Source organism: Pipistrellus hanaki (genome assembly GCF_964339955.1).
Source record: "Pipistrellus hanaki genome assembly, chromosome: 7".
Lineage (NCBI taxonomy): Eukaryota > Metazoa > Chordata > Mammalia > Chiroptera > Vespertilionidae > Pipistrellus > Pipistrellus hanaki.
The window spans coordinates 75,391,799-75,405,670 of NC_140509.1; the positions used below are offsets into that span (position 1 = coordinate 75,391,799).

At 35.7% G+C, this 13,872-nt stretch overlaps 1 protein-coding gene across 14 annotated transcripts in view; it reads left to right on the top strand.

The window, feature by feature from the left end:
* Positions 1-13,872, top strand: part of TRDN (triadin) — a 241,099-nt gene that overhangs the window by 62,235 nt on the left and 164,992 nt on the right. For all 14 annotated transcript variants that reach the window (XR_014795499.1, XR_014795500.1, XM_084889625.1 and 11 more), the window contains exons 6-7: positions 9,656-9,709; positions 11,776-11,835. Coding sequence is in view for 12 of the 14 variants with exons in the window: in XM_084889625.1 (XP_084745751.1) it covers positions 9,656-9,709; positions 11,776-11,835 (114 nt within the window). In the remaining 2 variants the exon portion in view is untranslated. The remainder of the gene's footprint in view (positions 1-9,655; positions 9,710-11,775; positions 11,836-13,872) is intronic.

Consider the following 13,872-nt stretch of genomic DNA (forward strand, 5'->3'; position numbering starts at 1 on the left):
GCTGCTGGAGCGGATGGGGGGATGCAGATGGCACCATTTCCATTTTGGACCTGGCTTTATTAGAATCCTGCTGTTAAAGACTTTGAGCAGTGGGCTGGAGAGTGGGTTTATTAAACGAGAGAGTTTTGCATAATTAAAATAGTGGATTTGGCTGAGGTTTAAAATGACTTTCTCAAAGGCTTGGCTAGAGATTAATACCTGAATATATATCCTGAAACTTCAGCTGTTCAACACTGAAATGGGCTTCACAGGTAGTTTCTTTTCCTCCACAGATTTTCTTTGTGCGTAGTAACACAATAGTTTGTTTTACTGCTTAGTTTCCTCATCCACGTAGAATAATGCCTGATTTTTTATATTATTATTATTCCCAAGCTGTCAGCAAGAAAGTAAATGTGGTTTTATAACTATTCCCATAAGTAGATAAATATATGTTTTTATATATGCCACATTCCATATCAGTTACGGCTAGATGTGATAGATCATTAGAAATTTAATTGTTATCAAGGCATTTTGAACGATTGAAAGAAAAGATACAGTATGTTCAAGTAGTTAGTAGCCTGCAATGATTATAGACAAACCAGCAAATATCTGGGTCTATAAAGATCCATTATGCTGAAGCTGGTATATTTTGGAGGGAGATAAAAATGTTGGTGATAGAAGCTACATGACTATTGTCTCTATTTTTTCCTCCTTCAAGGGACTTATATAGAATTGTAAAGGTTTTAAGAGTGTGAAGTTATTGGGAAAACCATGAATCCTACACTTAGGAGATTTACTCATATACTGGAAAGCAGAAAAACAAAAGAATATTAATCCCAGAGAACGTACATTTCCAAAAAAATTTCATGTTATATGTTAATTCATTTATTTTTAAAATATCAAAAAATTAATGCTTAAATTCTTACCCTTTTTCATGTAAAATTAGGTAATTTTTATAGTCATTTACATTATGTAAATGATTTTAATTCATAAGGCCAAGGTAACTTTTATTCCTATTTTGTCCATCTATTTATTTTGTTTGATATATTTTTTGTTTTGTTTTGTTCGGGAACAAAAGGAACAGTTTTATGAAGCTCAAGAATAAGCCTTTTAATTTTTAACCTGGCAATGAGTACCTCTTTGGGCTTTAAGGTATAAGCTCTAAGATGTTAATTAATTTTCATATCCTGGCTTTTTTTGCCCACATAAAGAAGGTGGTAACTTACTTTATGATCAGAATAGTGTATATACTTTTGACCTTGTGTTGAACTAATAACATGGTCTGTTTTTACTTCTCATCTTCCACTGCTATCTCCTCAACAATCAATCTCTCAATCAGATTATTACAGTCACTTCTTCACTGATTTCCCTGCATTAACCCCTAAAATCCAGGCAATTCATGCTACTCACAGACTTACTCTATCTGTTGCCATCACAGAGACTTAGAGATAAAGCCACATATTCTGTTGGCACATATAAAGCCCTTCTCATATGATCACTGGTAGCCCCACACATTCCCAGCTTTGTGCACTTAAACACATACCCTCCCTCCTCTGCAACCTACTCATCAACTCCCCTTCACGCTCAGATCTCCTCTTGCTTCCCCATACCACTCCAGACCACAGGCTTCCTCTCTGCCTTAGAAAGGAAGAATTGCTGGGCAGTCTCTAAGCTGTCTCATAACTCTGGGCTTTTGTACACAGTTCTCTCTGGCCATCTGGCCATTCCTGTGTAGTCACTTGGCAGGCTTCTGCTCATTTCTTTGGTTCTCAGATAGAATGTAAGTTTCTTTAATAGGCTTCTTTACTGTTCCTTCATATTGGGCAGAGAGCCTTTCTACTGTTACACCCCTGCCTTTATCCTTTAAGCATTTTGACACAAAATTTTAAATGTTTTTTTAAATTGATTTCAGAGAGAAGGGAGAGGGAGAAAGAGATAGAAACAACAATGATGAGAGAAAAATCATTGATCAACTGCCTCCTGCATGCCCTGTACTGGGGATAAATCCTGCAACAAGGGGAATGTGCCCTTAACGAGAATCAAATCCCAGGACTCTTTAGTCTCCAGGCCAATGCTTTATCCACTGAGCCAAACCAGCTAGGGCTTGACATAAATTTTAATTGTGGGCATATTGACCTAACTGACTGAAGGCAAAACTATGTTTGTCTTCATATATGTTCAAGGTCAACCCTGGCATTTACTCCTATTATTCTGTTTACTTGTCTATGAACAAAGAACTTCAGACTCAGTGGTCTCTCAGATTCCTACCAGCTCTGAATGTGTATTAATATCAAATTAATTTTTTAACACATGGCAATCTACTCAAAACATGAAACACACTCAGTAATCCTATCTAATAAAGAGTACTATGCAAATTGGACCCCCCCACCCCCCACACAAATGTCATGCACTGGGCCTCTAGTGTTGAAATAATGAATTAATTAAGTATTCATTTTCTCTATTTTGTTAAGCTGTATTTAATTCCTATGAGCAAATTTTCCTTTGAGATTTCTGTTTTTATTCAGCTTTAATTGGACCACTCTAATGTCAAATTTATGTGGTCAACAGCAATTGAAGTATTTGATAGTGAGTTTCGTATTAGAACAAAACAGTCTATAAGATATAATTAGGAAACACCCACAATAAAAGTTATAATATAATGATATAGATTAAAGTAATACAGATTAATTTGGACAATTTTGAAAACAAAACAAAAAAACGAAGAAAAGGAACCACAATGTAATTATCCAGAGATAAATACTAACATTATTTTTCTCCATTTAGTTGTGTGTGTTTTTAATTGCATATTGTTTTGTTTCTTTGCAATTGCAAATTTTCTTGTTGTTTTCAGATAGCATTTAGGCTTCTATTTAACTATTAGGCATTTCAGCTTACTCATAGAACACAACAAACCAAAAAAGACTAGAACCTGGTGGAAAACACATTCCAAGATAAGAGAACCTTGTCCATGATGTCTCCTAGACGAAAGGCGGGCCTTTTAGGACTCAGAACAGTATGTGTCTGCTCTACCACCTGGATTGTCCCATGTTCAGGTGCCACACTGACCTTAGAAATGGTGAGAAAGTTCACATGGCAGAAGTGTGTGCTGACCGATGACATGTGGTCAGCATCAGAGTGAGCCAGTCAAGGGAAAGAGGGGTACCCTGGAAGGCGCATATTGTACATGGAAAAACTGGCTTTAGCCATCACATGATAATACACATTAATTTACTTACAGCACTTACTTTGTGCCAGACATTACACCAAGCACTAAAAAGTCAGAGTAATCAGACTCGGTTCAATAAGAAATCCAGAAAAGCAAATACAGAGTTACACCAGCAGGTGGTATAATTCCACAAAGAGATGTCCTGGAGGAGAGATTGTGGTTGAGGAGGTAACTGGCTACCTTGGTTGCAGAATAGGTTTGATTGTAGTTTTCTGGTAGGGCCTTAGAGGCATGGGTAGGTTGAGATTTAGGCCTTTTGTAGGGCTGTTGTAACAAAGCATCAAAAGCTGAGTGGCTAGCCCCCGCTGGTATGGCTCAATGGATAGAGCATCAGCCTGCAGACTATAGGGTCCCAGTTTTGATTCAAGTCAAGGGCACATGCTGGAGTTGCAGGCTCAGTCCCCAGTATCGGGCATGCAGGAGGCCAATCAATGATTCCCTCTCATCATTGATGTTTCTCTCTTTCTCTCTCTCCCTTCCTGAAATAAATAAAAAATATATTTTTAAAAAACTGAGTGGCTTAAAATAATATAACTTTATTGTCAGTGACAGAGTTTAATGAAATTAATTTGCAAACCATCAATCGATAGCCAAAGTCGAGGACTCAGCAGGACTGATTTTCTCAGGGTACTGTAAGGGAGAATCTCTTCACTCTCCTCCCAGATTTCTGGTGGTTGGCTGGCAATCTTTGGCTTGTAGATGGGTCACTCTGATCTCTGCTTTTATCTCCAAATGCTGGTCTCCCCATGTATCTGTCTCTCCTTCCCTGCACATATCTGTTTCTGTCCACATTTCCCATTTTCATAAGAACATCAGTCATGCCTTAGGTCCCACCCTAGTGACTGCATCTCAAGCTAATTACCTCTGTGAAGACAGACTAAGGTCACATCTGTTTGAGGTGACACATTCAACCCATAGCAAGTACCATATGCACAAAGTCAAAGGAACATTTTATATATTTTTATTTACATATACATATTTATTTTTCAATTGTAGTTTGTAATCAATAACATTCTGTGTTAGTTTCAGATGTATAGCATGGTGATTAGAAAATCATGTACTTTACAGAATGGTTCCATTTTTTAAAAGTATATATTTTTATTGATTTTAGAGAGGCAACATGGAGAGAGAGAGAGAGAGAGAGAGAGAGAGAGAGAGAGAGAGAGAGAGAGAGAGGAATTATTGAGAGAGAATCATTGATCAGCTGCCTCCTGCACAGGGATCAAGCCAACAACCTGGGCATGTGCGTGGACCAGGAATTGAACTGTCACCTCCTGATTCACAGGTGGACACTCAACCACCAAGACACATCAGCTAGGCTGGTTCCATTTTTAAAAATGGTTGTTTATGTAAAAATAATGCTGCTTGGATTAGGATGGTTTCTGGGAATCAATTACAGGGCAGGAATCATAAGCTGGCATAGGATTTTGCTGAAGATTGTGGTTCAAAAGCCAAAAAAGACAGGACATTAAAATATACCTAAACATCATATAGCCCTTTATAAAAATGCTTTCAAAGCCCACAGATTAGTTTAGTCAGCTTGTATAAACTTTGCCTTTTGCCTTCTCTCAGCTGTATATAATTGGCTCATTAAAGTACAAAATATATTTTCTTTTCCTCTCTGGCAATGGTGCAAAATAAGCCTGGGGAATGAGAACAGAAGACTACACAAAGCTGTGTGTCACCTCCATGGTGACTGTTCCCCTTAGGAGGAAGTGATTAGGTGCTCACTGGCTCCGTAGCCCTTGGTGAAGGGGAAGTTACCCATACGATTAAACCAGATTTCAGAGTAAATCTCATATTTTGGAATTTAAAGTTATGTTTTGTGATTTAATGTACGTGTATCAGATGAGCTTTTTAATTTGGGGTAATTTGCCTAATCTTCACTTTAATAATACGTAAATGAATGCTATTTTATTATGGAAAAGATGTGTGTAGTGTATGGTATTATAGGCTACACTGTAGATTACATGCTTAGAGAATCCAGTCACCACACTTGGTACATAGTTTATAACTCTGGAATATACAAGGCAGCCAAGTTTTGGGAGAATCTGGTTTAGCTCTCTGATATCTATATTTCTAGTCTATTCTTCAAGGGACTTTTAGGAGCCTGTGTTTTCTTCTCCAGGGACAAAGAGATCCAGGCTAATTGACCTTCCTCATTCCAACCAGCTCTAAAGCGGGGTGCTTATATTAAATTTAAAATGATAAATCCTTCCCGTAGCAGGAATGAATAATGCAATCTTTGAAAAGTTTCCATACTCAGGAAGACATCATTACATATTGCTTAAAGTGTGTAGATCATTTTGCCTGAGCACAGAATGGAAATTGTACTAATTAGTTACAAAAAAATGTGAAACACATGCAGAGACATATACACTAACCAAAGGTATATCTGGCATTTTTGTTTAATGGTGGCTAAAGCAGAATTTTTAAAGGGGTTTAAAGTGAATTTGTATCCTGCTCTTCTTTCATTAAAATAAAGATGAATGCAAGCATGGATATATATGAAAGTTATGAAGCTGTTTGAAAATTTGACATACTTAAAATTTGTAGACCACTTCAGTGCTAATAGCTTCCACAAGATAAACACCAGAAAGCTGAGAAGCAGTGAAATTAATTAAAAGAAAAATCAGCAAAATCTGTTACAGCTAACCGCGTTCCCCGAAGTCTTTTATAACATGAAGATGTAATGATCACTTGCTTTTCCATCTGATTTGTTTTGATTTGAGCACTCAAAACTCATCCCATACAGTAGCTCTGAAGTAAAGTATGAATTCCAATTTTGGTTCATTAAATTTATTTTTTAACTGTCCACTGAAGAATATAGTAGTCTATACAAAATAAAACTTAAAAAAAATTTGACACAAAACTTTTGATTTTTGAAAAGAGCAGAGAGATCAGCAGAGGGCTCTGACGATCTGGCCCTAAGTGCCTACGGCTGGGCCCCTTAAGAAGGCTTTGCTGGATAAAAGCCTCAAGGTCAGGGGCACTGTGAGCTCGGATACACTTCAGAAAAGGACACGGAGGCTGCCTGGCAGGTTGCCCGAGCCAAGCTCTGTGAGAGCACAGAGCACAGCTTGCAGAGTGCTGGAGAGGGACCATATGGGGAAGTTTGAGAGACACACTTCAGAGTTGAGTTGAGCCGAATGTTCTGGTCAGGGAAAGGTCAGAATCTGGGCAAGCGCAGGAGCAGCAGGTCCATGCCAACTCGGGTGCCAAACATCAGGGCCATTCCAACTGGTGGACTCCATTTGTTTTTAATTATCAGCCTACTGAAGGGACTTTTGTTTCTTGTAAATAAGGATGACAAACAAATTAAGCTCCAGCAGGTGCAACCAGCTTATTTTACCCTGAGCTAAAACTGGCCTCACTAAGATGTCACCTGCCAAACGGATCTGGTGACAGAAAAAGAGAGTACCTTTTTCTCCTTCCCCATGCAAACTTCTAGTTGGGGGTTGCAAGTAAAGAGATGCACAAGAAAATGCAATCACCAGAGCAAATGATGTTTATTTTGGAGCCACCATGAAGGCAGTTTCATTGATGATTGCATTGTTCCGATGAAAGACATTTTAAAACTTGGTATTTGAGCTCAGTCTTGCCAAAGCGTGAAGTTTCTGTCCAAGAAGATTTAGTGGCTGTCTGCCATTTTGCACAGCTCCCCTAGAGCACAGGATCCAGCTGCTTCAGAACACTCTTCCGGTGCCATTTCTGAGGGGCTCACGAAATGCCAGCATGCAGGAATGTGTCTGCAAATCAAAACTTAGACCGCGAGGAACCAGATTCTCCCACAGGGCGAGAGAAAAGAGACATTCAGATGCTGCTTGGAGTCTGAATGCAGCTCTCTCGCTCTTCTGATTTGGTGTGAATGCTCCCATTTGCACTGGGGCACACGTCAACCAGAAAATCCTTTAGTGCTGTGGACAGCCAGCTGTCCGGGGTGGGAGAGGTCTGGTCCTTTGCAGAGGCAGAGAGGCAGATTAGGTGTTCTCCTGGGGGCCGTGCCAATCAGGGTTCCGAAAGCACAGCTTATCTCACACCAACTAGGTTTCCCCTAGAGAAACTTTAAAAGAGGCTTTGTTTTTGCCAAGGTTTTATTTTGGTTTTTCAGCTTAATTAATAGTAATCCAAAGAAACTGAACTAAGCTATCTGTGGTCATGTGTGAATACTGATGTCCTCTCCTTATTTTGTCAGCTAGTTATACTGCATTTAGTAACTCATAAACACCTCAAAGAATCATTGAATGTGAAAAGAAAAAAAAAAATAATGTTCTAGGATGTATTTTTCTTTTGTTTCTCACCGGCTTTTAATTAGTTCAGAAAATTTTAACACGTTGTAAAAATGGTTTCGGATGGAAGCAGACCGTACTGATTATATCTATACCACATCATCTATTAATAGAATTGTAGTAAAAGATGAAAATAACTCTTCTTGTAATAGTTTGGAATTTCACTTATTCAAAAATATCTATTAGGAGTTCACTATTTGACAGACACCATATGATGAGGCACAGATGCAAAAATAAAATAATACACAGTAGTCCCTAAAGAGACTTCACCTACTGGGTTGTCAGATTTAGGAACAATTGCAGTATTATTGTTTACTTGCTAAAATAGAATTATGCACATGGTATAGTTGGTGCATAAAATAAGTAGGGGTCAAAAAACTTTTTGTAGAGGTGAAGGCATGGGGATGTGGAAATTCCAGGTAAAAGATGAGCAGTTGAGAGATGCAAAGGCATTAAGAGGGCGGGCAGTGAGCTTGTGGAACTCTGTTTTGTTATAATGGGATGTAAAGTTCAAGGGGATATAGCATCTACTATGTGACAGATACCATGCTAAGCAATGAGGGATGCAATATTTTAACTGGTCAATGGTATAATCAGATATTCCTGTTATCAAGGTTACTCTGAGAACATAAAAAACTAAACCTAAATGTTCAAGGAACTAGTCAGGAGATTATAATAACTAGAGGCCCAGTGCACGAATTTGTGCACCTGTGAGGTCCCTCAGCCTGGCCTTCAAGACTGAACCAAAACTGAGTCTCTGACATCCCCTGAGGGGTCCCAGATTGTGAGAGGGTGCATGCCAGGTCAAGGGACCCCACCAGTGCATGATCAGGGCAAGAGTGTGACCACAGGAGGGCTCCAGAGTATATCTGGCCCATCTTGCTCAGTCTGGATCAGCTGGATCCCAGCCACAAGCTAACCTACTGGTCAAAGCATCTGTTCCCTGGTGATCAGTGCATGTCATAGCAAGTGGTTAAGCAGTCTTAGCATATAATTAGCATATTATGCTTTAATTGGTTGAATGGACGACTGGACACTTAGCATATTAGGCTTTTATTATATAGCCTAATATAAAGATATCCTACTTCAACTTTTGAAATTGTCTCTTCTTCTTCCTTCTACTCCCTTACTAGCTTAATTTTTTCTCATCTTTTGTATCTGTAGATGTCAATCCTACCAAGGGGCCTTCTCCAAATACACAGACTAGATTGGGTCACATTGTGCACATTGACATGCCAACAGGAAAATATATATTCTTCATAGCAGCTATACTAGCTTCAATTAACTAGCTGTATAATTATTTGTTTAGCATCTATCATCCACTAGCTTGTTGAAATCATGGAGTCTGTCTTGTCTAGCAGGGTCTTTAGTACTTGGCAGATGCTCTTTCTATATTTCTGTGTAAATAAATGATTGGAAGAAAATGTAATATTGGATAAAAGAAGATGGGTAAGAGGAATATTAAACAGGTATGAAAGAGTTTGGTAAATGTACAAAATGGAAAATAAAAGCCAAATCCTAGGTGAGTTCCATGTTTCTATCTTAAATAATTGGAGGTGCCAGTAATAAGATGTATGATTGCATTGTGGGGTAAGATTATGTCTTAAATTGGAGCCTGACTATATTAATTAGTTGGATCACAGTTCATATTAAATTACATTTTGTTTACTTTGGAGGGATTCGGTGTAATCCTAGTCTTATTTCACTATATTTTCAAAAACTTTCATTGTGAATTGTTTCTGGAGAAGATTAACATGTACTCTTTAGGCTGGTTATATTTTGCTTCAGTTGCAAAATATTATCTCCTGAATTTTTATGCTCATATTTTTTGGCATTTCTCCAGTATAGAGCTGGGCTCCTTTGATATATGGTATAAGAAATGTTAAAACTTTTTCATTTAATTAAATTAAACTTGAAATTTTGGGAAAGCTGAGTGGTATTCTTATCTTTGCAACTAGACCTAGTTTTGTTATAAAGTAAAAATAGAAGTAAATAAATCTATAATTATCTTAATGGTTTAACCTCTCTATAAAACTTCATGCCAATTAAAAAAAGATTTCTAAAGGCAGAAAGTAAGTTTTTGACATCAAAGACTGCCATGTAATCATCTCATCATTTATTCTGTTTACTTAAATAAAAAGTATTGTCTGTTTCTTTCCAGTTACCCATAGAGAAAAAGACAAAGTAAAAGAAAAAGAAAAACCTGAAAAGAAAGGTATAGTGTTTTTCTTATTGCTATTTTTAGACATTGGTTCCTTCCTGTTTGGCCTCTTCTTTACATCAGATTTTATATTATCATAAATTTATTTATATTATGATAATTTTATTATAATTGAATCAAAAAAAGAATAATTTCTGGGTTGAAGAAAATGAAATGCTTAAGATCCTTGAACTCTATTGCTACTTCTATTACCTATTAGACCAGACTTTTTAAATTTTTATTTTTTGTCTTATTTGTTTAGAATATGCAATGTAGATTCATTATTTAATGTATAAAGAAACATTGTTAAAAGCTTCCTGCCTTATTCCCACCCTCCAGGTTCCTATTCCGTCCTATCTATACATATACATAGTAAAAATACTTTCATAAGTTTTATGTGTGTCTTCCAGAGCTTCATCATGAACTTATAAAACAATATAATTTATTGTTTCTCCATATTTTCCACACAAAATTTACCATGTCCTCGTTTCTGACTTTTATAATTTATCTATATTATCTAGAGAACTTTCAATATCAGTAAATGGATACTTTCCTCATTCTCTTAAAAAAAAACTGCATTTAAATAGAGATTTTTTTCACGTTAACTGCTTGTTATCTATAGATTCAGGGGGTTAAGTATGAACTTTAGCAATTTATATTTCTGGTGTAACTACAAGTACTCATTACCTATTTCTCCTGATAATATGTGTGCATGTCATTTGGGTATATATCCTTGGTCTGTCACTTTTCAATATTTTTTTCCAGTTTTGTAGTTAATGTAAGGGTGTCTGTCTGTGGGACTAGATATGATATGTGAATATGTGTGTTTATATTTCTAAATTTGCATGCAGCTGGATAGGTTAATATTACTTTTGGTATTTCTGCTTTTAAATCTTTTTCCACAGATTAAATCAATAGTTAATAATATTTTACCTAAGTTTTAAAAACTTGCACATTTCACTTTAATTCATCAAAAATCCATTTTAATGTATGATGTGAAAGAAAATTATAGGGGTTTTTTTGCTATTGTTTCAAAGTGAATTATGCCTAGAATATTTGGGTTAGATTTCAGTTGATTTATAGATCCACAGCATGCATAGATTGCCGAATTATCTTGTTATCTGATAATTCCCTTTGCTAGAATCCTTTATGATATTTAGGAATCTATGTTATCATTTAATTTTCTATGATAGACTTAATTCACATTATTTTCTTCAATATATAGTATATATTGAGGAATCTATGGTGATTTGGGAAACTACCAAACCATACAGTTTAATGTATCTGAACTACAAAAATAATTTGCACATTCTGTTGGACTTCTCAAAACTCCTTTACTTAAATTTTGTGAGAAACAAGATTTTACCTGTCTGTACAAGTATAATTTATGTTAATAATATAAATTCATATTGTCTTAATTTATTACATAGACAATGTGAAGGACTGTTTCAGGTATCATGTTTAATACTATTCAATTAAAAAGTTGTACTTAGTAGTTTTATGTGATTAATTTTTATGGATAGTAATCTACCAAAGTTGCTGTCCCTTGATAGTTTTTGGTAAAAGTTTTGGTCATCAAAGTGTCATTGGAGTGGAGAGCATTTGGGAAGCAGCGACCAGAGCAGCTAAACATCTTGCCAAAGCATAAGACAGCCGCATGCAGTGAAACCTATTATTCAGTGGTGGCCTTGTCCAGAAATACTGTGCTTAATCAAAGCTCTAGTCCTGATTTAAATATTTCTTTTTGTTACTCCAAAAGTACTCCATGGAAAAATTATACATCTTTCAACAAATTCTTATAAAGTCGGTTTGTCTTAAAAACTTTACCTGTTGGGAGTAGTAAAAAGGAGATTGAGACTAGCATTCAAAATGCTATCTCAGTCTTAACTCCAAGTCTTTAAAATTGGAGTCTATTCAAATATTACATTGGTAGCTCTTTATTTCTGAGTTAGCTCATTAAAGTCATAAATCTTTGAAATAGTTCATTATTTTGTTGGTTATAAGTCTGAGATAAAGAGAAAACTTAGTTTTAAAATCTATAATATTAAAAGTGTGTACTAATATAAAATTTTCTGTTTAAGCAACTCACAAGGAAAAAGCTGAGAAAAAAGAAAAACCAGAAACAAAGACAATGGCAAAAGGTAACTTTTCTCTTGATTATTTTCATGACTAAATTCTTTTTCTGTTAAAGTTTACATTTTGGGTAACATCTGGATGATTGAAAACATTCAGAGTTTTCTTTACATAAAACGTTAATTTGGCCTTACACTTTAAATTTAATATTTAAAGAGTAATAAAACTGAATACATAAAACAATTGAGCACCTCAAACTTTGAGAGGAGAATAAAGAACTTTCCCATATGTGGTAGGCAGAGTTTGGGACCCCATGCCTTTCATCTCTTATGTCATCCCATTGGCTATGTTACAATATATAGCAGAAAGGAGTTTGCAGAAGTAGTTAAAATTCATATAAAATACAGAAATTTTCCTATATTATCCATTGACCTCAATGTAATTTCATGAACTTTTAAAAACATTAGAGAAGGGCCAAAAGAGAAAGATTTGAAGTGTCAGAAGAACTTAACCTTTATTGCTCTCCTAAACATCCTTTAGATAAAAAAAAAAAAAAATTGAGGAGGCCTCATGGAAAGTGTGAAAAAAATTCTACAGCACAATGAATGAGTGTGAAAGCCCATTCCTCCCAGAGCCTCTGTAAGAGATGCTACTCTGTTAATAACTTGATTTTGGCCTCGTGGACACTAAAAAGAGAATGTAATTGAGCCACATGGTGCCAATACTTTTGAACCATGAAAACCAGGAGATATTAAATGAATGTTGTTTCAATTAGATGTTTTAGGTAATTTGTTACTATGACAATAAGGTTTATAGCTTTTGGCCAGTATTACACACATTGAGTTTGATTTTTTAGAAGATTTTAATTCAGGATTTTTTTTATGAAGAAAAAGTAAATCATAAATTTTTATTAATATTTTAAGCATTGAAGCCCCAAGTTCTTAATACTAAACTCCCCAAAAGCAAATACATGATTAATGTAAACTATTTTGGAGGAATGTATGTATTAACTTTACTATGCTAAATTTGTCTACCAGTGGTTTGATATTAGGAAAATATAAAATTTAATTGATAGTTCAATATGAACTATTAAAATATAGGTTTTATGTGATCATCATAGTTTAGAAATCTCAATGCATCATTTTCAATGGATGAATGAATCATTTAGATGAAAATTGTAATCTGTTTTCAAAATTTAATGTGTTTATTTATATAATATCAATAATTAGGTATTTGAGACAGATATATATTTTACTAAATTTTTTCAATGAGATAACCAAACATCATTTTATTGAAGTTAAGATGGATGAAAGAAAGTCTGATTCTCATTTTGGTTCTCTATTGCATATGCCATTTTGGTTGAAGCTCAAGTGAACTAATGATTAATAAATAGTGGCAACGCCACTTGTATATGAATTTAACACAAAGGAATTCATATATGGGGGAAACATGGGAAATATAGAGAATGCTTTGTAGCAATGTTTGACACATGGAAAATACATGAGATATTCAAGAAAAAGAAAGCAGTCCAGTGGAAGAAGAAACTGTTGGGAAAATGCTATGCAAAGAGAGATAGGATCGGGCTCAATATGGCATGGTTTTAAATGCTCTTCTAAACATGTTTCAGATAAGATTATCCTGCTGATCATCAGAGCTCCAGAAACTAGCTCTGAGCCTAGGTCACAATGAGCTCTCTGGCGGGATTTGTTAGGTGAATATATATGAGTTGTATGTCTTGCGTGCTGTTGGCCATCTGAGTGTAACTTTCTCCCCAGGCAGAAACTACTGAATGCTTGTTGTGGGCTTCTGGAATGATTTTGATTTAAAGTGATTTGCAGAGAGCTGATGCTTTCAGTCACTGAAATGAGTCTGTGGTAGGAAAGAGCAGAAACTAACAAAGGAGATTTAGAAATGGTTTAAAGGAATAAAAGAAAATCTACAATTGAATAGTCACAGGAGCCACAAAGACATTAGAAGTTTGTGGGGCAGTTGAATGATTTTCAATGAGATTTTTAAAGGTCAGGTAGCTTGGAAAAGAGAGCTTGGTATAACTCCCTTCCTTGAAGATGCTTAAGACACTTCAGCATTGAGAAGTTTTAAAGAAA